The 22,131-nt window shown below is 42.6% G+C and overlaps 1 protein-coding gene across 22 annotated transcripts in view; it reads right to left on the bottom strand.

The window, feature by feature from the left end:
* The window catches only part of CELF4 (CUGBP Elav-like family member 4), a 747,879-nt gene that overhangs the window by 137,898 nt on the left and 587,850 nt on the right, over positions 1-22,131 (bottom strand). For 16 of the 22 annotated variants that reach the window (XR_009747539.1, XM_061477218.1, XM_061477215.1 and 13 more), the window contains exons 4-5: positions 7,267-7,395; positions 2,781-2,860 (exon numbers count right to left, since the gene is read on the bottom strand). Coding sequence is in view for 21 of the 22 variants with exons in the window: in XM_061477218.1 (XP_061333202.1) it covers positions 2,781-2,860; positions 7,267-7,395 (209 nt within the window). In the remaining variant the exon portion in view is untranslated. The remainder of the gene's footprint in view (positions 1-2,780; positions 2,861-7,266; positions 7,396-22,131) is intronic. The other 6 variants (XM_061477216.1, XM_061477224.1, XM_061477221.1 and 3 more) reach the window with 1 other exon arrangement.

The following is a 22,131-nucleotide window of genomic DNA, read 5'->3' as shown; positions in this document are numbered from 1 at the left end:
AGTAGCATAGTTTTTAACCCTGTGTGCATTCTGGGTGCTGTAGATCTCTTTGGTTGGCCCTTGGGAGAAACAAGTGCCTTACATAGAGAAGTGGTCTTGTGATGGATGGTGGTCAGGCACCTGTCCAAGGAAAGGTTAATTAAAAAAAGAAAAACAACCCCAAAAAAACTTTCACAAAAGAAAGTTGCCTTTTGAAACTATTAGGCAACATATGTTGTGTGAACAGGAAGTCACAGTAGAGCAATAATCCTGACAGCTGTGGAGAAACAGGAGTCTGCCGCAGGAACGAATGGCTCGAGACCTGACAAGAATGATGATGGATGCCCCGTTGGTAGTACACAAGGACACAGCAAGAGACGTTTAAATTGGCTGAACCACAGGAACAACTCTGAGTTGGCATCGCAGCCGGACAAATGAGGCCAGTCCTAATGGTGAGAGAAATAGGAGGGGGGAACTGAAGGAAGATGGCAGCAGTGCACCCCTCCTTTCCAAGGACGAGGGCTACATCTCCATCTCACCACGAGGTGGCTGCATTTCCCTGTGAACATTTAAGCCCTGAAAGAAGCTGTAGACCCTGAAGCACCATGAAAATGAGAATGGCAGCGGAGATCTGCAGGATCTGGCCCATCTCATTCAAAACGCCTGAGAAATTCTGAGGTTCTGTGAAAAAAAGTGTGTTCCAAGTCTTGATCAAGTGGTGGTCGTTCAACAGGTCCTCACTAGTCTGCTGAACTGTGGGAACTGCCCATGCGCCTGAATGTAGTTCATGGGACATACAAGGCAACACCACATGACTGAGCTTACAATGAAGAGGATGAACTGAATAATTTTCTGCTTGCTTCTCCTGTGAACTAAGAGTAGGTTTGTGGACTTTTTTCCACAAATTCCACAATTTCCATGAATTGCTGAGGTTCAGCCAATTCATGGGAACTTGTCAAGCCATGGAAACTTGATTGTGAGCCTGGGATGTGTGTCTGGTAAAGAGTTAAATTGTGATACTTTTTCAGATGCTCATATTGGTTATTCATAAACATTTCTATAGCAGGCATTTCAGCCAAATAAGACAACAGTAAAAATGGTACCGTAAGAACCTGACCCATGAAATGGCCAAATTCTTCATTGTCTTGCATATTCTAAGCTCAGTCGGTATCAGCAGGATTGAACAGAAATTTGCTCACAAGTTGTGGAGAAAAGAGTATTTTTTTTTTTCTTATGTAAAATGTGCTGAAAGTAGGATGGATAAGGGCTGTGGAGCGATAAGGATATTTTGGGTACCCTAGATCGAGATAAAATCTTCAGCTCTTTTTGGGTTTTGTCTGATTTATCCTGCCTTCCTGTCACTTCTGTCACAGGAGTTTGCAAGATTTTTGGGACAAAGACTGGATTTTTCTTACTCTTTTCTGTGGTACCATACCCTACGGAACTCCAGTTCCTTATCTGCGTCTATAGACACCACCACTTCGTGTCAAAGTCTGAAAGAAAGTCATTAAAAGTACCTCTTCGACCTGTCTCAGGAAAGATGTCCATTATATTTCATTATGAGATGTCAACATCAAGCTCAACATCCGGTTCTATTGGAAAGAATCTTTTAGAAAGAGAATCCTAAAGGTATCGCAATGCTTCCAAAAATTGAGACCGCTATCATTAAGGAGATTTTTTTCAGTACTATCCTATCACTGGTAAATATGTGCCATTTTTAAACTGATTTGTCTAAGATGGGGTTCCAAAAAATGAGATCTTGATGATTTGCTGCATTTAGAAACCTTTTCCCCTGAAAAGATTATTCCATTTTTGTCCCTGCAAAGATCTAGAGACAATCTGCCAGGCCCACTTTAATCTTATTTGGATAAATTAATGAATTTACATTAGTCTTTTACTGAAAGGGAGATTTTACACTGTTAAATATCCTTTATTGAGTTTTCCTGTGTCTTTTCCAAGTTTCAGCATGCTTCTTAGTCTTTCATGGTATACACTGTGAATAATTAATAATAAAAAAAATATACTATTATAATAAACCAAAACATATTGCACCAGATTGTCCTTCTAGCTGACAGTGGCTTGTTTTAACATTCCTCTGGGCCTGTGTGGTGGTGTTTAAATATCTTTTTGCATAGAAAATACATTTTCTTTCTACTTTCCTGAAGTATCACGCTCAAACCACATATTATTAGATATTTGTCCAAGTGGAATGATCCTTCAAATGTTTCCTGGAAGATGCATTAGTTACCCTGACTGTCTTTCAAAAGTTGAATGAAGGGACCACACTTATGCTACACTTTTGTAGTAGCAGTGAGAAGCACCCATTACTGTGTGATTTGTCTCTAGCTTCTAGTGAACAACCTGCTGTCCGCTGTATATATTGGCAAAAGGCTGTTTAAGCTTCATGTAGAGGCAGGGATTCTTTGGGAAGGGAGAAAAAGAAGCTCTTAGACAAAGGTTTCTACTTCATTCATCCCTCTGAAACTTGGAAAGTTACACTTACACTGAGTTTTACTGAATGTTTTTGACATCTGTGAGCTGTATGTCTTTTTTTCTGGTCATCAAAACTGCAGGTAGCAGAACACAACACCCCTTGGTGTTCTGCACCTATGTGAAACAGTGACATCCCGGCCTTTCCACTGATGAGTTAAGAGCACCTAAAGCCCTACATGCTTGAGCTGTTACCCATCCTTCCTGGAAAATGAGTTGCAGAACACAGATAAATCAGCCCTCCTCCATCAGGCCACAGGGAAGCAAAGGCTGGACCAATCCTCATTTGCCTGTGCCACAGAGCTACTCACCGGCATTGTCTGGCTGCCATGCAAGGCATTGATGGCTGCTTGGGCCTCTGCATGTGAAGAGTATTTCACAAATGCACACCCTGGAAGAAGAAATAGAAGAATATAAGAAAAGTTGCATGGGTACCATGAAAGTCCACCTAGCTGAATATCCTGACCTCAGAACTGGACAATAAAGATGGTTGTGGAGAAAGTATAACAAGTAAATGTGCTCCTGGTTATTCTTTTCCAAAGTCCAGTCATCAGCAGCCTGAGAACCTGTCAAGGCAAAGCTGCATCCAGAATTCCCACACTTTGTGTAATGGGCACTGATGGACACAAACTTAGCAAGTACATTTTGAATCCACTTATGTTTTGACCTCTGCAGGTTCCCATGGCACATTGCTGCACAATTTCACCACTTAGTGTGTGAAAATGAGTTTTATTTGTATTGGACTTAATGCTGAACGCTTCTCCCTCTGGGGTTGTGAGAAACAGTAAGGAAGTGTAGAAAAGTTATCAGAAAGTTAAACATACTTGTTGCAAGCAAACACAAGCCAAATATACAGAAGGTATTCAGGTTACTCCAGACCCACAAGGTACCTTATCACACCACTGTCTGGTAAAGCTCCAAGCAGCTTTCATCTGACATAGTGTAAGAGCTTCTAATGGAGAAAGAGGGATGGGAGAGATCTGTATATGATGATTATCAGCTCAGCAGCACCAAAATTTGGATCTTAGTCTTTCATAGCTGCAGAGCCAGTGTTTGTATAGGTGCTCTCCTCTGGACATTAGAGAAACGTAGGCAGTGCATCCCGAGCCTGCATTGCCATGTGAGGACTTTCATACCAAACTCTTACATAAGGTTTTAGGGCAGAAAGATGCTTTTAGGAGTACATACCAGTGTGCAGAAATGATCAACACTTCAAAGGGTCACATGCACCACTGGAGCGGGGGAAAGTATTGCTAACACTCTTAGCTACAAGCAAACTGACTCAGAGAGAGGAAGAGTAATTTCCATATGCTAAGGCGGTTTTTGGAACAGATTGGGAGAGATCTGAGAAGTTCTGGCTTCCATCCCCTTCTATTACTACTAAAGACGTTTGAGCTTTTAATCAATTTGCAAAGCCCTATCTGTTTCCCTGAAGGGGTGCAGATCACTGCACAGGGAGTGCCAGTCCTAACAATGGGACAGCTCTCCTTTATCCCCTTTGCAGACTCTTTAGAAGGTCCACACACCCTCATGGAACCATACAGTGCATGGTAAAAGCTAAAGCATTAGAACACCCCACTTGCAAACATGAAGAATGAACTCCAAAGGTCCCCAACATCATCACTGCAGGCTCATAGAAGTGAGATTGAAAAAAAGCAGTGATCACCCCTTCTAAAAATAAGCAGACATAGGAAATTAGCTTACAGTTAGGAGCCCTTCACGTTGCATTACTCTCTCAGCACTGTGCTCAGACTGCATTTCAGGAAAAGCACAATGATTGTTGCTAATAGTTGGATCTAATTTATAAGGAGCTGAGAGGAGACAATCATGAGAAAATGAGATAGATAAACTTCAGCTGGAAACAATAGGGATCAATTATGACATAATCGCAGCCCAGCATTCCCGGTCTCCTGAGATACTGTGCCTTCCTCTTCATTAATCAGAGATAATCCAGAATTAGGGTGTTTAATTATTTGCAGAGATTCTTTTGTACTTTCTGCGTCTAAAAAGAAGATGCTGATTAGCAAATATACAAAAGCTTTCCAGCTCCAGTCACCCATTGCATTTAGAGCAGGATTTTTGGCTGCAGTGTTGCTGTCATACTGAAGGCTTCACTCTCTTCAGGTGAAATTCATCCCTGTGCTGAGGAACCTGACAGATGAGTGGAGCTGGATAAAGGTGGGAATAAAAGGAGTAGAAGGCATTTATCTTCTTTAATGGCCAAGATGCTAATGATCTCCCTCCTACTGCTTCCTCTTATTGCTTCCAGTAGGTTTTGAGGTAGCTGCACAAAGGAAAATTCAGCTTTTACTGGTGAATGGTGGCAAGTTAATAACAGAGATCCCAACCTTTTTTGTCCTTTTGTTTGTGTGTTCAGTGTGATGGCTTCTGTACACAACACCAAATGTGCACAGAATCTCCTTCCTTCCCACTGACTACAGGACTCATGAGCCATGGGACATGAAGCATGCCATTCTCCTCAGAAAAATGGTGTCTCTTTTTCAGGAGCATCTCTGATTTTTGAAGGGGTTTTGACACACAGATATATAACCTGTGCGGAACAGGGACATAGATGTGCTTAAGTTTTTTTTGTTTCCTTACTTCCAGATTATAGAGCTGGAAGGGCTGTTCTTACTGTCTTGTCAGCTTGGACGAGACTGCAGAGTCAGGGCCTAAGGTTATAATTGCAGAGGGTGTTAAGACTCCTCTTGTGGAACTTATGGGAAAATCTTTGCTTTCTGAGTTACTGAACAAGACAGCTGCTGAATAGAGGGAAAAAAAGGGTGGTTGAGGGAAGATGCTATCCAGATAGCAGCAATGCAGTCCCTGCAGGTCCTGCTGGCTTGCTGTACTGGGTCCACTTCAGCTTCCCCACCTGAGGACTCCTTCACAGAATGGTTGGGTGGGATTGAGATTTCTCTCTGGCACTTAGACAGTCTGCTTAGATATTAATTTAGGTAGAATTTAAGCCTTATGGGCTTTACCCAAAATAAGTAGCTCACAAGCCATGTGTGTCACATATTGGTTTCTAGCAGATGGAAAACATTACAGACTGGGAATAACTTTGTGGGAGTTGTGGCTTGCCCGACTGTCTTCTAAGATAAGGGCACTAGCCTTAAGTTTTCTGTTGGATTGACTGTTCCGTGTGCGTGTGTGCGTGTATGTAACTCTGTGTGTGTAAATTAGGAGCTTCACATTCTCAGTAAATAGCACCAGCAAATGGAAGCTGGTAATATTAACTCTGTCAAGGCTCGGTATTGATCCTGAACAGCTCGGTGAAATGCAAGCCTGAGACTGCAGCCCGCTAGCACTAATAATTAAACTGGTTAGCAATATGGAGCTGCCACTCAGATTCAGACTTGTAATGAAATCGTTTAAGAAAAAGATAAAAAAAGATAGAGCAAGTATGAATACAACTCTGTGGGTTGGATTTACTTTGAAATCTGTTTCATACAGATCTTAGACTTTATTGCCTTTATTATTACTCTGTTTAACTCCTTTGTCATTTGATTTTGTTCCATACAATTCTAAGCAGAGGCAGACAGATATACTTTTTTTGCTCTTCTCCAATTTGCTGATTTGTTCAGTGAATGAAGTGTTTAACTGCCTGCCGTTATGATGGTTGGAGGTCTTCTATTCCAACCTAGCTTACCGCTTTCCAATGGGGAAGCCCCTGTCTTTGGGTCTCATGGGAACTAAAGTAGATATTTAATTGAAGGAAGGTGCCCATGGTTTATTTTTAGCCATTTATATCAGGAAGGCTGAGCTTTACTGGTGTATATCAAACAGCTGCCCTGTAATGTTGGTGTGAAGTCTTTTTTGTCCGCCAATGATTTTATGGAACAGCAATACCATTTTCCAGTGTATCACTGTGATTTGGATTTTTTGCCTTCCCGTTGCAAAAATATGCTGGCTGATGTTGTCACATGTCAAAATATCCATTGAGATATGAACTGCACTGGCAGAACTGGTCTCTTCTCTGGTGCTGCACATTCTAACACAGCTTATGATATATTATATGCAGATCAATATTTAATGGACACATTACACTGTCAAGAGGAAAGGGCTTCCTATTCAAATTGAAGTTACTTTGTCTAGAGACTGACGGGGGAAAAAATGACCCTCCTATTCAAGAGAGAAGCCTCATTCTTACACTTTGGCTCTAGCAGAGAATCCTTTGTGCTCTCCAGATAGCAAGTGATGCCAAAAAGTTGAAGGAGGTAAGGTACCTGGTTTTACAATGAAGAATTTGCGTGTTTCACATGGTAAATGTTTGCTGGGTGTAATATTTAAATAGGCACCCATACCTTTGCAATTGTGATCACCGGTTAGCATGTGTCTATGCAAAGACCAAGAAAAGAAGGGGGAACATCTGGGGCCAATGGGTGAGAAATAAGCAGATGTAATGGTTGAGCCATTGAGTCAATATGTAAAATATCAACCCTGGCTTTGTTTAAAGACAGAGCTGCCCTGTTCAACAGGGTGGGGAGAGCACATCTTGAATGAAGGTAATGGTGTTGTGTTCAGAGTATAAGCTCTGTCCTGAGAGCAAATAATAGCCATCAGTTCACACATGGCAAGACATAGCTAGTAAGGAGCATGTATTTTTAAGTGCAATCAGTTTTTAACTCTCACACAAAAGCAGACAGCAACCAGCAAAGTAATGGCCTCCCTTGGCATATGTGACCATTCCTAACATAAGAGATGATTCCTGGCAGCTAGACAGTGACTTTGTCACACCAGAAAATGATATATACCCTGAAAGTGGGTCAAGCTTGACACAAGCCATCACCTTACCTTTGCTGTTGCCATCGGGTCCCCGAAGGATCGTGCACTCCTCGATGTTGCCAAACGCCTCGAATAGCCTGCGCACATCATCTTCTGACTGCTGCTTATTGAGCATGCCCACAAAGAGTTTTCTATCTTCTGGAACAAAATAAAGAGATGCTTACCATATTTCAGGAGGGATGTGAAAGCCAAGATGGCTCAGTATCACATGCAAAACAAATGGTGATTTCATTGAGGTGACATGTTTAAGAAGCTGCTAGTCTTTTCAGGTGGCTGGCTCAAAAACCTTAATAGCATTTGACTTTCAATGAATACCTGAAAATAATTTGGCAATTTAAAAAAAACCAAACAAATAAACCCCTGAAAGATTTACTTATATATAAAATCTCTAACTGCTTCTCAAAATCAAGGCACCGAAGTCTTCCAAATCAGCTTTTTCTGATCAATTTTTGCAGTTAGCTTGCAGTAACTGAAATGACAACATTGCTCAGACTGCGATCCAAGAGGAATGTGGATAAAGATAGCATATAGGAATAAAGTCCAAATGAAAAATAACATAAGTTAGTAGCCCTCGCAATACTAAATAAGTTGCAGAAAAAAAAAAAAGGCAGATTTAACATAAGCTGTTTATAATCGGGGTATAAATCAGGAAGCCACAGCCTGTAAATGGAGATTTGTCATTCATACCCACTCACAGACATATACATACGAGTTTGGATGAGGTTTTTAGTATATTTTTTAACTTATTTGAAAAAAGTGAAAAGTTTTTGAAACATAAAATAAACTTATATGATTGCTAATATCTGAGATAGCTCAGGCAGGTGGTATTTCATGTCAAAACAAGACATGGTCTGCTAGTAGATAGATAATTGTATTTTGAATGAGGAAGCTCGACGTGACCCAGCTGTGTGCGCTTGCATCCCAGAAAGCCAACTGTATGCTGGGCTGCATCAAAGAGTGTGACCAGCATGTCGAGGGAAGTGATTCTGCCCTTCTACTCTATTCTCATGATACCCTACTTGGAGTGCTGTGTGAAGTTCTGCTGTCCTCAACACAAGAGGGATGTGGAGCTGTTGGAGCAAGACCAGAGGAGGCCATGGGGATGCTCTTAGGGCTGGAGCAGTCCTGCTCTGAAGACAGGCTGAGAGGCTTGGGCTGGGCAGCCTGGAGAAGAGAAGGCTCCTTAAGGGGAGACCTTAGACTTAGTTTCTAGTGCCTAAAGGGGCTACAAAAAGCCTGGAAAGGGACTTTTGACAAAGGCCAGTAGGGACAGGACAAGAGGAAATGGGTTTACCCTGACAGAGGGGAGATTGAGATGAGCTCTTAGGCAGAAGCTCTTCCCTGTGAGGGTGCTGAGGCTCTGGCACAGGGCGCTCAGAGAAGATGTGGCTGCCCCATCCCTGGCAGTGTTCAAGGCCAGGTTGGATACAGGGGCTTGGAGCAAGCTGCTCTAGTGGAAGGTGTCCCTGCCTGTGGCAGGGGGCTGGAACTGGATGAACTTTAAGGTCTCTTCCAAACCAAACCACTCTCTGGTTCTATGACTTATACTTGGGCTTACACCAATATGGGGATCTTCAGTCCAGAATGAAATACATTAAGAAAATGTTGGTGAAAACAGACTAAACTCATGATTACTGAGCTGGTAGAGCTGGTAGAAAGATTTCAGAAGGCACTGAGTGATGCGTTTATATTAGGTTTATGTTCAGAGACTAGTACCATTACAGCAAAAAAAAAAAAAGAAATTTACGTAGGTTACATCGTGTATATAAACAGGCCATTTGCACATGATTCGTAAATGTCGTATTTATCATTCATTAAACACTATGTAAATGTGTGAACCAAGATTTTTTTTTTCAGCTTACAGAGCAGATGTAACCAATTTGAATAAATACATGTAAATAAATAAATAGTTTGATTTTAGAAAAAATATTTATTTTTAATGCTCACGTCACACTAAAGCTTAACAAAATATTGGTTTGCAACAAACCTTTCCTGGCTGACTAATTGGGTGATTTATGTCACTTTTGTTCCCTGAGAAATCATTCATGTAAACAATCTGTCCTGATTCAACTAATGTTTGATCAAAATTCCCCTGTCCATGATGCACCTGTAAATTGGAAATTACTTTATAGCCTTGGATGAGGATAATTTTTCATGTAGTGGATACTGAGTGAGGATATTAGGAGTTTTCAATCCTGCAGCCAAGTTATCTACATGAACTTAAAGTTTACTGCCCACAGAAAATGGTTATGTTGCCTTCATTCTGGCTGCTGAAATGGTAGGAAAAATAGGTTGAGGAGGATACATGTGCATTTTGATAGGGGAAAAAACAAGAATAGCCTTGTGATAGACATGTTAAAGGAAGAAATATGCCTACTTTATGCTGGAATTGATTAAGGAAAGGGACTTTCTGAGTTCCTTGCTCACAACACGAAGTTCAGAATTTAATGATGCACAAAGCACTAACTGACACTGTGTACATTATGCCCTCTCAAAAGAAGCTGCTCTGGATAGCTAAAAGGTTTGTTTCCTTGATGGCCAAACTGACCTTCAAAAGAGACTCTCAGAGGTGAGGTACAAGCCTTAGAGAAGCAGCTACTGAAACTGAGGGTGGTGACACAGTGTCTTTCAGTGTAGGCTTAGACAAAGCCTTGGACAAAGAGTTCAGTCCAAGCTCCAGTGGTTGTCCACACATTGGAGGAAAACCCACCCAGTAAATGAGACCAGCTGTTCTGGAAAAATGGGAGGTATTTTAGGAATGAGGTAGAGCAGTGGGAACAAACTAGGAACACCAGCAGCAAAAGGTTTTGCCTAGAAAGATTGTGTCTAGTAAATACTTCCAGCACAGAGGAAGCTGTTATACTGTACTTCATACAGTTTTCCCTGTTTCAAATAAGCTGCATCAGCAAAAGCACTCCTATAGCTGTGTAACTGTATTTTCACCAGTATTTTTTGCTAATATAAATGTATCATTAAAAAAAAATCACATCCCTCCTCTGTCAGCAAAACTCTCTAGTGTGGAACTGTCCTGAAACTGCCTTGTCTGGTTTTGTTTATGCAAAGCTACAACCACGTGTTTTAGGAATCTCTTCATTTTACTTTCTATTTTACTTATTTTATTTTAGTTTTTTTATCCCCCTCTTATACATCTCTGCAGGACACTGGGAGTGATGATGCCTTTCTACAGCGCTGTCGGGCAGTAGATGTGGTTCTTTGTTGAGCTGCCTACAAGATGGCCATCAGACCACCAGGAACAGGCTCTACCCATGGTGAGGATCACCTTTGCCAGGAGCTGCTGGTCCAGCTGCAATAAGGGAGGGAGCATGAAGAGCGGCCCCACGGCTAGCCAGAGCTCAGCACTGCCTGGACATCACTTCCAGCCCCATCTCCAGCACCCTGTTTGTCTCCTGAAAACCCATGCCTTGGGCTGTCAGGGGAATCGTTTGTCACATCTGCCATCTGAGAAATCTGCACAATCACACACTCAGCTGATAATAAATGAGTCAGTTTAAGAAGCTTTTTTGTCTCTGAGAGCTGCTTCTAACAAAGCGCTGCAGTTACCTTCCACATCCCTGCCCTGCCAGGGAGCTCAGCAGCGTGTTTTAACAATGCTCCTCACACATCTCGGGTGGGAAGATAGAGGCAAGTATCCAGCAGACTGGACCTTTCAGCACACTCCAGGTCTTGGCTAATGAGTTTATTCTCTAATGGACTTATATAAACCTTTTACACCCTGACTGCTTCCAAACACTGCTCTTCCAGGTCCCAAGTAAAAAGGTGACATATCATGGACTAGGTCAACTACTCCTACTTTGTAAGGATGTCTGAACAAGGCCATGAGATGATAGAATAAAATGATGACAGGATGCACTGGTGTCAGCAGCAGCCTGAGCAGTGCCACTGCCCTGCAGTGTGGAGGCTGAGTGTGGTGTCTATCTAAACCTCTGCTCCATTTTTGTTTTCCCCACGTGGTTATCAGTCTTTCCCCACAACCTGAGTCCATCATGCCTGCTTGGCCCATGGAAACAAGCATGGGTGGCTATTTCTCTGTGCTGTGGCACCCAGGAAAGCCGAGGAGGCTTTTGCTGGTGCAGCACAAGGCCCTCACCATGAGTACACTGAGGCACTCCAATAATATTGAGAACTAAGTTCATCCCAAGTCTACCCCATTTTTCCATAAGCTACAGCAACAACAGGAGCCAGTACCTCCTTATTCCTCCTAGGAGGGCAGGTAAATAAAGAAAGGCCACCACAATGGCATATGAGTTCCTAGATGTCACCCCTTGGTGATATTTCCAATACCCCCATGAAACCAAGCTTCCCTCTTCTTGACCAGCACGGGGGGTTTGTACCCATAGGAAAAGCTGGCTGCAAGGCACAGTGGTAAGAAATGTAACTTGTCAGATAAATATACAGCATCTATAAATCTCCCCGCCTGTGTTTATACAAAGCCTCGGCACCTTCCCCAGCGCAAACAGGGGTTAAATTATTCCCTGTTCTATTTGTATTTAAATGTTATGTTTCTATGATAAGTGTAAGGCAGAGGTGTCAGATGGGCCCAGGCGAAGGAGACGGAATGCATGAAAGGTGAAATAATAGAGCACTGCAAACCAAGTGCTGAGAGGAGATGGGAAGGGGGGACATGGGAGTGAGGGGGAGACGGGGGAGGACGGGCACTAATTAAAGAGACAGAAGGGACAATGAGATGCAGGATGTTTGACCCTCTGCTGAGCAAGAGGACAAGAACAAGAATCACAGCAATTGTGAAGGGAATGGGGGAAAATTAGGGTCACTCACAGAGAGACATGACACAGGTTTGTGTTTATCCAGATAGCTCTCGCTAATGTATGTGTGTGCACGGGGGTACATTTAGATAAGAGTATATAAATACACTTGTGTTCTCGTATTCCTCATGCAAAACAAAGAGGTTGAATCCTTGTATCAGGAAAACATAAGTCGGCTTTACCATCTAGAACATCACATCCAAGGCCTTGGAAATAAAGAGGGACAGATCTATCACCTTCATGGCCCAGGCTAATCAGGAGGGCAAACCAGAAGATCGCTATGGTCTCTTCTAGCCATGAAACCCCTTATTCTAAAGCCAATGAGTTTCTCTATTTCATTCCAAGTTCATTGCCAGGGCACCACACATGGATGGTGTGTGTGCTCATTCATGCAAGAGCAAAACTGGTATTAGCATATTTCTGTATGGGAACAACCATCTTCTTTATGCACATGGTATTCAGCAGAGCAGCTCACTGATGTTACTCGGTGCCTTTGGCTTTCTAAGCTTCAGAACCAGGTTGCTGTATGGCTCTGTTTCAGAAACCAGATGATAATTAATTCCATTATTTATATAGCTAATAATTATTTGTCCCTGCTGCTATTCCCCTCCTTCCCAAACACTGCTTGCACACACAGTGAGGGACCAGCTGCAGTGCCTTGGTCCAGGCATTGGGAAGGACTTTAAGCTTATCTCTTTGGCACCATGACAGAACAAACGAACAGTGCAGAGATGTTTTCTGTGCAAGTGTGGGTAAGAAGAAAATGCTGGTGTATAAGACCAAGTAGCACATCTACCATAGAGTATGCAAAAGCAGAGTGAATCTTCCTTACCCGTTCTTCTGACTGGTCTTTGGCAGAGAGGGGAGAGGATGCAGCACTGAAGGTGTCCATCATAGAATAATACAGAATCATGGAATGGTTTGGGTTGGGAGGAATCTTTAGAGGTCATATAGTCCAACCCATGCTGCAATGAGCAGGAACATCTTCAATTACATCAGGCTGCTCCGACCCCTGTGCAATCTGATCTGGAATGTTTCCAGGGATGGAGCATCTCCCAGCTCCCTGGGCAAGTTGTTGGAGTGTTCAGCATTGTCATGGTAAAGTGTCCTCTTAATATCTACTCTGAATATAGCTTCTTCCAGTTTAAAACCCTTATCCCTTGTCCTGCCCAGGACAAGGGATTCAAAAGTCTGTCCCTATTGTTCTTAGAAGCCCCCTGCAAAGATAAGGACTGAAAGGCTGCAGTAAGGTGTCATTGGAGCCTTCTATTCCTCAGGCTGAACAACCCCAACTCTCCCAGTCTTTCCTCACACAAGGTGTTCCACCCCTCTTATAAGTTCTGTGGTCATCCTCCGAATCCACTCCAACAGGTTCATGTCCCACACTGTGATCAGGAATCTTCCAGAGCCACAGTGGTGGAAAAAAGCCATAAGCCTGGGTCTTTTGGACAATCACGAGCAATGTGTCCTTCCCAGGCCAAAGAAGAAAGGAAGAGCTATAGAGCAGAGGGGTGATCTGCAGGTGTCCCAAACATTATGAATGTTTGTGTTGAGTTCTGAACTCAAATCTATAAGCTCAAGCTGGATCCCCTCTTTGTCCAGAGTGGCCCAGCACCACTCTCAATCCGTGCTAATCAGGTGGATCAATAGGCTAAAAGCAGGGCATTTCCTGGGGCCTGGGCTGCGCACTCCTATTGCCATTTTCACAGCAGTCCTACAGCTCCATGATGATGATTACAGCCCTTTCCACAGGGGAAGCGATTAAAAATTCTGTTGTAGTTAATTGTAAATTAGCTAATTATCTTCTCCGTGGTACCTTGCTAGAAAATACATGAACCTTGTAAAACGGAGGTGTTTCAAAAATTAGGATAGGGATAAAAAAAAATCCAACAACAACCAAAAAAGCCCAACCCACTCTGGAAACAACAGAAACTACTGCTACCTAACTCCAAACAATGGCAACCAAGCCCTCCTTCCGCCTGCACTGCCGTCTGTTCCCCCCCTTTTCACTCCTCCTCCCCATATCAAACAACACCCACAAGGGGCTAATTCTGCTGCAGGCTTTAAAATGTTTGCTGAGTTCACCTGTTCCTTGCAGCTGGGTGTTGTGGGGCATCCCTAATCACATCTTAGCAGGAGTGATTTCTTTGTGCTGATCTCTTCCCCTCCTCCCTCTCCAGTTTGGTTTTACTTAACAGATTCTTTATATCCCGTACGTTAGCAGATATGATTGCACAGTTGCTAGTCTCCAACTGCTGGAGACAGAGGCTTTGAGACACCCGGGCTAGGGAGAATAGCAGCTAATCTGAACATCTGTGTGATGGGGACAAGCACAAATGAATATAAGACCAGGTGTGGGAACATAATTCTCTTGCACAAAGAAGGAAGCTTCATCCCACAGGTGCGCTACTCTCCACTGTTACATCTGAAAAACTTAGTTTGAAGGATTTCACTTACTTAATCACTTGGCTTCACTGTAAGCCTTGACTTGGACATGACTCCTGCATACAGAGTGAAGGAACAGCTGTACAATAGACACCAGGTCTAACTCAGTGTGCTGCTTCTGGCACTAGCCACTTGTGGGTGTCTTGTGGAAAGTCTACAACAGGGGAAGAAATTTTGTTAATCCCCTCAGATATTCTCCTAAACCTGCAGTTTAGGGACTTACAGAGTCTGTTGGTTTTTCTTCATATGTAATATTTTGTAAAGTGTCTGATGTAATAGTTCGGTTGTCTTTAGAGCCCATGTGAACTGTGAGTATCCACTGCATCCTGCAGCAAGACATTCTGCAACTTAATCACACGTTGAGTTAGGAACCTTTTTCTTTTGTGTACTTTGAACATGCTACAAACTATTTTCAGTAGACAGCACTAGACATTCTTTTAGAGAAGAGTGGAAATCACTCCTGATCCAGTTATGGAAGAGTGGACCCATGAGGATAGGCAAGAGCTTGGCCAAAGTCTGTGCATTTCAGACTGGTGTTTGGGACTCCTGGGTCCCATCTCAAACAATGCTCTCAAATATCGTGGAAGGCAAAATCACTTTTCCCTCAGAGTGATTTGTTATTCCTTGTACTAGTGAGATGGATGACCATGTAGTTACTGTTATTAAACACTTACAATACATCTCTGCCAAAGAAAGTGGCCTCAGTGGAAATATGGGCTACATAAATTAACTAGTGCAAAAGGCAGCCTCAGTTTCCCTATCTGCAAAAAAAGAATTATTGGTGCTTACACGAGGCAAAATTAAGCATTGCTGAGGTTCCTTGGTGTTTGCCACAAACCATGAATACGAGGAGCTCTGGCAGTAATAATGAAAGGCACCCATCAGGCTGGTGCTGATTTGACAATCTGTGGCTGAACCATCTCATGGTTGCTATCAGATCGGAGTGGCTGGAACTTCCACAATATCTTTTTCTTACAGGAGGAGTCCATGGTGGGGTAGTAAAGGCAGGGTTTATTCTGAATGGAAAACCCTGCTTTTGCAAATAGCAATTACTATAGATCTTGGAGTCATCTTCCAGGAATAAATTTTCGTTCTGCAGTGGTGTGATCCCTAAAGACAGTCCCATGCTCATTTAGGTGCATGTGGCCATGAGAACACAGGTATTGTTTGCTGTTGACCATATGAGCATCTGGGAAGACACTTAATGTATTGCCAAGTGGTTAACCCAATGTCCAAGTTTATATTTTTTAACTAAATATGTCTGGGCCTATTCTCTACTTTTGGGGTCCTCATCTATACTACAGTCCTACCCTCCTGAGCAAAGACCTGCTTGGCAGGGAACTGTAAGAAGTTCTTGGTCTGCATGAACTGCTAAACCATGTCTAAATATTGTTTGGGAGAGTAAGCATGTGAGCAGGATGGATAAGGTGTGGAACTAGGACAAAAAATGGAAGGTGATGTGGAAGGTGGTTCTGACCAGGAGGATGAACGCTGTTTGGGCTTGCCTGGCCTGCGCTCCTGTGGTAAGATCTGCTGTCTACCTGCCCTGAAGTTGAAAATTAACCTTAAACCAACAGCTTCATCAGGACAGTTCAGATGAAAAAACACTTAGGCTTCCTCTGTGCAGACAGGTTATGGACAAAACTCGGCCAACATGCCAAGCAAACCCTGCCATGAAGACATAGCCTAAACAATTCTTTTAACAGAAGACTCTTCTTGTGCAGCTGAGAATATTATAACCCCAAGACAAATGTCAGTAGTTCTGACTTGCTGAACTGTGCCATCACAACTGTCCATTGCCAAGAGATGCTATTCCCTGTGCAGATCATAAATGACAGGTTTTATGGTGTTCGACAGCGAGCTGAGAAAACAACAGGCAACAACCCGTTTTATTAGTAGCCATTGCTTGGATGGTGGGAGCCATCTGAAACCTGATGTCATGCAAAGCACAAAGACTCTGCCTGATTTGTGCCTGGCAGATCATAATTCTTCCACATTTATTCATTATCTGAAACACCAACTGGAATATTTTTGAGAACTATTCATGAGGTGATGCTTTTTAGGAAAAGACTCAAGAGTAAAAATCTAATCTTTCTAAATTCAGTGTATAGTCCAATCACCCACTTTCTCTTCACCACCCCTACACAATAAGAAGAATATCTGAACTCAAATCAGCCTTCCAATCATGAGGAAAAAAAAAAAAACACAAAACCTCTTTCCCTAGATATGAGTAGCCTGTGCTTACAGTTCCCATTGCCTAGGAACAACCCCTGGGGTTCATGGGGGAAAAGCACCTAAGGAGACCTAACATTGAAGCGCAGATGTATGAAGCTGTGCTGTAACTAAACTCTGATGGATTTTCCAGGAATGCTTGGGCTTCTTCCTTCTGGAAATCTATGGATGTTTCACTGGGCCAAACTTTATGAATTTCCTGAAGAAGAAGGAGGTGAAGGAGAAGACTGTCTTGTACTATCAAATGACACCTCAAATGAACACTGAATCATACTTTTGCACTTGGTTTTTTTTGGAGGCAGCTCAGATTTGAATACAACTCCTACCGCCTTTGGTTTTGGGGAATTTAACACATCTTAATTCCTATGTGTAATATCCCCTTTTCACTCTGTGGCCACACAAGACTGAGGCTGAGCCTGAAGGGCCGTTTGGTTTTCACGCTCACTCAGAGTAAAGCTTAGAAGCTTCTTGACAAACTCCGCAGGGTCAATGGTGTCAAGGCTGGTATGTCAGGCAAATAAGTTTCAGTTCCTAAACTCATCTCACTGGTGACCTGTCAGGGCTTTGAAACCCTTTCCAGAAGCCTAGAAGGCCAGGACATTAATCCATGGTAACACTCCAGCCTTGAGCACCGAGGACTATTGAAACAGCACAGACATTGGCAGGAGGAGGGTGGGAAGGACATATTTTCTCTTGCAGGAGCTGGGACGACATTTCAGATCAAATTAAACTTCAGTTTTTAAAGACTTCAGTGGAGGTAATTGAAACACTTTCTCACAATTGCCTGAACCTAAGTGCTATCTCTCTTTTCCTCTGTATATCATCCCTTTTCCCCCAAGCCTGAGACAGCCCCGCATGGCCACAGCCTCCTTAATATTAAACACGGTGATTAAATGGGATTCGCCAAAAGACAAAGGGCTGAAAACCTGCCAATTGTTAATCCCTCTTTCGCTGTGCTTAAAAATTCCATTTCCTTCATTTGAAGAAAGGGGGGTGGGGGGAAAGAGAATTATACGCCTATGTCTAATTTAAATTCTGGTGTCGCGGGTCCTGTTCCCTTCTCCCTCTCTTGACGTCTGAATATATTCCTTTATTACCATTATTACAGCTTTCTGATTGCATTAAAATTCATCCACACGCTTCTCTCCACATTCCACTTTTCTTTTGCCAGTTTTTTTGCTAATTCCCTTTTTCTCTCCCCCTTCCCTCCCCACTTTCAAATTATACAGAATGTCATTAAAGATCTCCAGAAAATGCCTCAACTCCTTTTTCTCTTGCTTTTATAAACTTGCTGGCTTTCTTCCTCTCCATCCCCTTGTCTACAAACAAAGAAAACGAAGGAGAGGCAAAAGAATACAATAATAATAAACAAATCCAAGCAGCATGTCTTGTAGGTCTCAGTAACACCTTTCCTACATCATACAGCTCCAGGCCTAATGCTCACTTCAGTTATGAAGCTGTATTTCACACAGAAGTTTTGTGTATTATTTGTTTGACGCTTGTACCTGGAATGCTCAGCTAAAATCAAAAGTGGAGTGTGCCAAGCTATATATGTAAGTGTGGAAAGAGGCAGTGCTGCTGGTAACCAAGTTTTGTAAGCACCAAAATAAGGAGGTTGGAACAAAAAGATGATTTCACCCTACTTTACAGATGAAGACCTGAAATCTTGGAAGGATTTGTCTATGGGTATGAGCAGTGGAGCTGGGCATGCAGTGGATATGCCCAGTTGCAGGTTCAAGATATGAACTTTAGTGGGACCTACAAATTAAATCCTTCAGACATTATACTGACTGCAAGAAGACATTAAAAGTTATGTTTTTTTCCCCACAGGGCAGATCACCTAAAAAGAAGGTCTATCTTTGCTTAAACAAGTCCCATTTTATCTAGGTGTTAGTCCCAGTCTGTCAATTTTGTAGATAAAAATGAAGGTAAGAATCAGACTCCTCTCCTACATGGAAGACCACGTGCCTTATTTAATCTATAAGGCGAGGGCGTGACAGTGCCAGTGTGATGAGGCTGGGGTGACTGATCCTCCTAAACTGTCCTTGTGACGTTCCTACCCCAGCATTAGGACGAAGCTGTTGTTGAGAAACTTCCATTCATTCTTGCCAGTTCTTCCTAGGTCCTTAAGTAGGTTTGTTGTTGTTTCTTTTTTTTTTATTATTTTTATAGCTGTCGCTCTTAATTACACTGACATAATGAAATGACTGAAACCGACACAAAAACATAATTTTCTTTCTATGGGAAACACTGATGTCTCAGAAAATGTGTTTCCACTTTTAATTGGAGAGGCCAAAGTTCTTGTGAAATGGAAATTCTTAAGTTGTGAAATGTTACAGGGCATTGTCTCAGAGGAGTAAAAATACGTTTGTCTTAATAGCCTCAAAACATTAAATATATAAAGCAGAATGGCTGTACTTGTCAGCCAGACAAAAGAGAGTACATTTTCACACACTTTATGAATAACTGAAAAACGTTTCTGCAATGGGATGTTGCTGAATGTAAAAGTAATATATTAGCTTCAAGGAGAATGAGACAGATTGCTGGTGGTTGTGTCCACTTGTTGCTATTAAACATGAATATCCAGATGCAAAATATATCTAAGTCACTAAAGCTCTGCCTGCTGGAAGCCAGAGGATATTAATGGTATTAAGGGAAGGGTCATTTTTATGAAAGGCCTGTTCTTACTCTTTCTAATGGGCACTGCTGGAGCAGAAGATGCAGGACTAGACAACCCTTTGGTCTTACCCAAAATGGAAGCTCTTATGTTCTTAGTGGTTTAATACAATGCAGACTTGAAACAAAATTAATCAAAAAGATCCCGTTAAAATGACAGGTTTGTACCTCCTGAAATGAGAACTCAATGCATTAATTTAAAAAAATATCCCCTGGCAAAAATCTCATTGAAATAGACCCATGCCAGGGGAGCTCTTTGCCTTTTACAAAACCACACATTCGGCTAGATAACTGTTCCTTTGAAATGCTTTGGCCAGCTCAACAAATGACCCAGGAAATGAATGGGTCTGCTTCAGGATACCACCTGGCAGGATCTGTCTTGACTTATGCACATACTTATTTAGACTGTTACCCTAAGGTAAACAGAACATTATATTCCAGTGATGCTACACCAGTGCTTGAAATAAACATCAGGGATTCAGGTTAGAGCTGAAGCTTATTGAAGTTAATGAAAAAGAGTGCTGTGGAGCTGTGGCAGGCTTTGGATCAGACCCTCCATTTGCTGAACTACTGCTCAGTATGTCCCTACTGCTGCTGGGAGTTGCAGGCTCTCCCTGATGCAGAGCATATTACACCTGTGCCAGGGGAGGTCTGGTGAGGACAGAGCAGAAGGACAGAAGAGCCTGAATGGTGTCGGTCACACCTATGGTGCATTAAGGTTTGCGGGTCTGTATGCATTTCCCAGATTTGGCCTGTTTTCTTAGCCTACTTTCACCACTCTGCTGCAATAAGGAAAAGGAAAATAAAACCTTGTGAAATTTCCAGCAGAGGCAAAACTCACCCTTGCTCTGAGTGGAAGACTTTCCTGCAAGCCTGACCCCAGGTCTTAAAACAGATGTTCAGAGCAGTGAGGGAACGCAGGAAAACTGCGATCAGACAGTGTGGCCTGAAATACCAGGCAGCAACAGCAACACTGGGGTTGGATGGGTTGCAATAAAATTTATAACCGAATAACCAGCACACTCATGGAAGAACCTTCCTTTGGTGAAAACAATATTCAACACCCACTTGCCTGGAAGTAACGTGTGCTGGGGCCAGCAAGAAAATACGCATAAATGTGGATGTCCTGTGCCCTGGTCTGGAGCCCCCAAGGCACTTCGTCTCCCTATATTTGAGCTGGTTTCAAGCTCAAGGGAGACTTGTCTCAGCACACGGAGACAAAGATCTCTCCTCTAGCTGGGGGAAGTGAGACTCCTTTGATGTCACTTAACATCCCCCTGCAAACGTATTATTGAAGATTATTTCTTCCACCCACCCACCTCCCCAACCCTCAACTCCGGCTGGCTTTAAATGCCACTGTCATTTCCATCCGCTGACAGAGCTCTTTAACTGCTGCGCCAAATGGCATTCGCTAAAACCAACTAATAGAGGGAAATGAGGTTAACCTTTAAGAAAGGTGAAAATGAGCTGGGTGCTATGCTTGTTCTAAAGGATAGTTCATAAACAGCCTCCTGCTTCAGAGGCGGTTTACCCCAGGCACTGCCATTGTTGGTAGCTCTGTTTGCAGGTGGTTTCGGGGTGAGGTTTGTCAGGAGAAGGCACAAGACCTCTCTGCTCACATAGTTTAGTCAGTTCTTGCCTGACAGGTCTGGGATGACAGTCCCACGACTCTGATCTTGGCTGCTGTTTTCTGAACTCACAGCAAAAATGCATTGGCTGCAGTGGATGAGTATGACATAATGGTGACTTGTACCAACAGAGGTTTTCTCCACCATTTTCTTCCCTAGCATGCAGGGAATTGGGAGTGCTCTGGGCCAAATCCCACCTTGTCTATCTCTTTGATGAGTTCCTACTTTTCACTGGTCTTTTTAAGTCTTTCACACCTCAGCCTAACACTGGTAGTGCTGGATGGCCCTGCACTCTCTGAAGGACCATTATTAACGTTCTGTTTTCCTTCAGGCTTAATGAACTTGTCTCCTTGCTCATCCAAGAGTTAGATAAAATCTTGGCTTTAAACCACAACTTGGTCCTACATATGTCATTCCCAAGCTCCTACCTGACACCCTGTGCTATTCAACTCATGAAGGAGAGCAAACAGCGAGAGCTTGGGAGAGACCATGTACTTCCATACAACAACTGCAAGAAGAGGGATATCACTTAGTCTACACAGAAGATTAATAGCAGGTGGGTTTTATAGGAAAGAACTCAATACCTTACCAGTTTGGGTACCAGAGGAAGGAGATGCAGCAGAATGCCATGATAGGAACAAGACAAATACTTGTTAAGTAATTTTCTATTGTCAGCACTCTATTTCATCTGGTTTTAATTAGATCAGAGGGCCTGAAGCATGCATATACTACCAGCTGTATTAACAGCAACTGGCAGTATAAGACTGAGTCCTTATGAAGTGGGGATGTTGGTGTCCTATTTTGAGTCAATTTTGTCCTTTCACTTTTTTTGTCTGTTTTTACAGAAGTGGGCTGAAGTTGGTCCTTTGTCCTATCCCTGCACAGTGCTGACCATGCTATTGTCTTTCTCCATGCCAAAAGTCTTTGAAACAGAAAGTTATACACCTAGACCAAAAGCTCAGTAAGCATAAACCTAAAAAGCTTCCTGAAACAGGGTCTTTAGTAGGTATAAATGAACAATAAAGGCACACATCATCAATAATAGAAATATTCTCCTACCAACACAGCTATGGCCAGCTCAGTAAATATAAAAAGCGGTTGTTCCATTC

The sequence above is a fragment of the Pezoporus flaviventris genome, unplaced genomic scaffold (assembly GCF_033815535.1).
Source record: "Pezoporus flaviventris isolate CSIRO_AGI_PZ_B2104156 unplaced genomic scaffold, CSIRO_AGI_Pfla_v1 ptg000100l, whole genome shotgun sequence".
In the NCBI taxonomy this organism is placed as follows: domain Eukaryota; kingdom Metazoa; phylum Chordata; class Aves; order Psittaciformes; family Psittacidae; genus Pezoporus; species Pezoporus flaviventris.
This window is presented reverse-complemented; position numbering and strand designations above follow the sequence as displayed.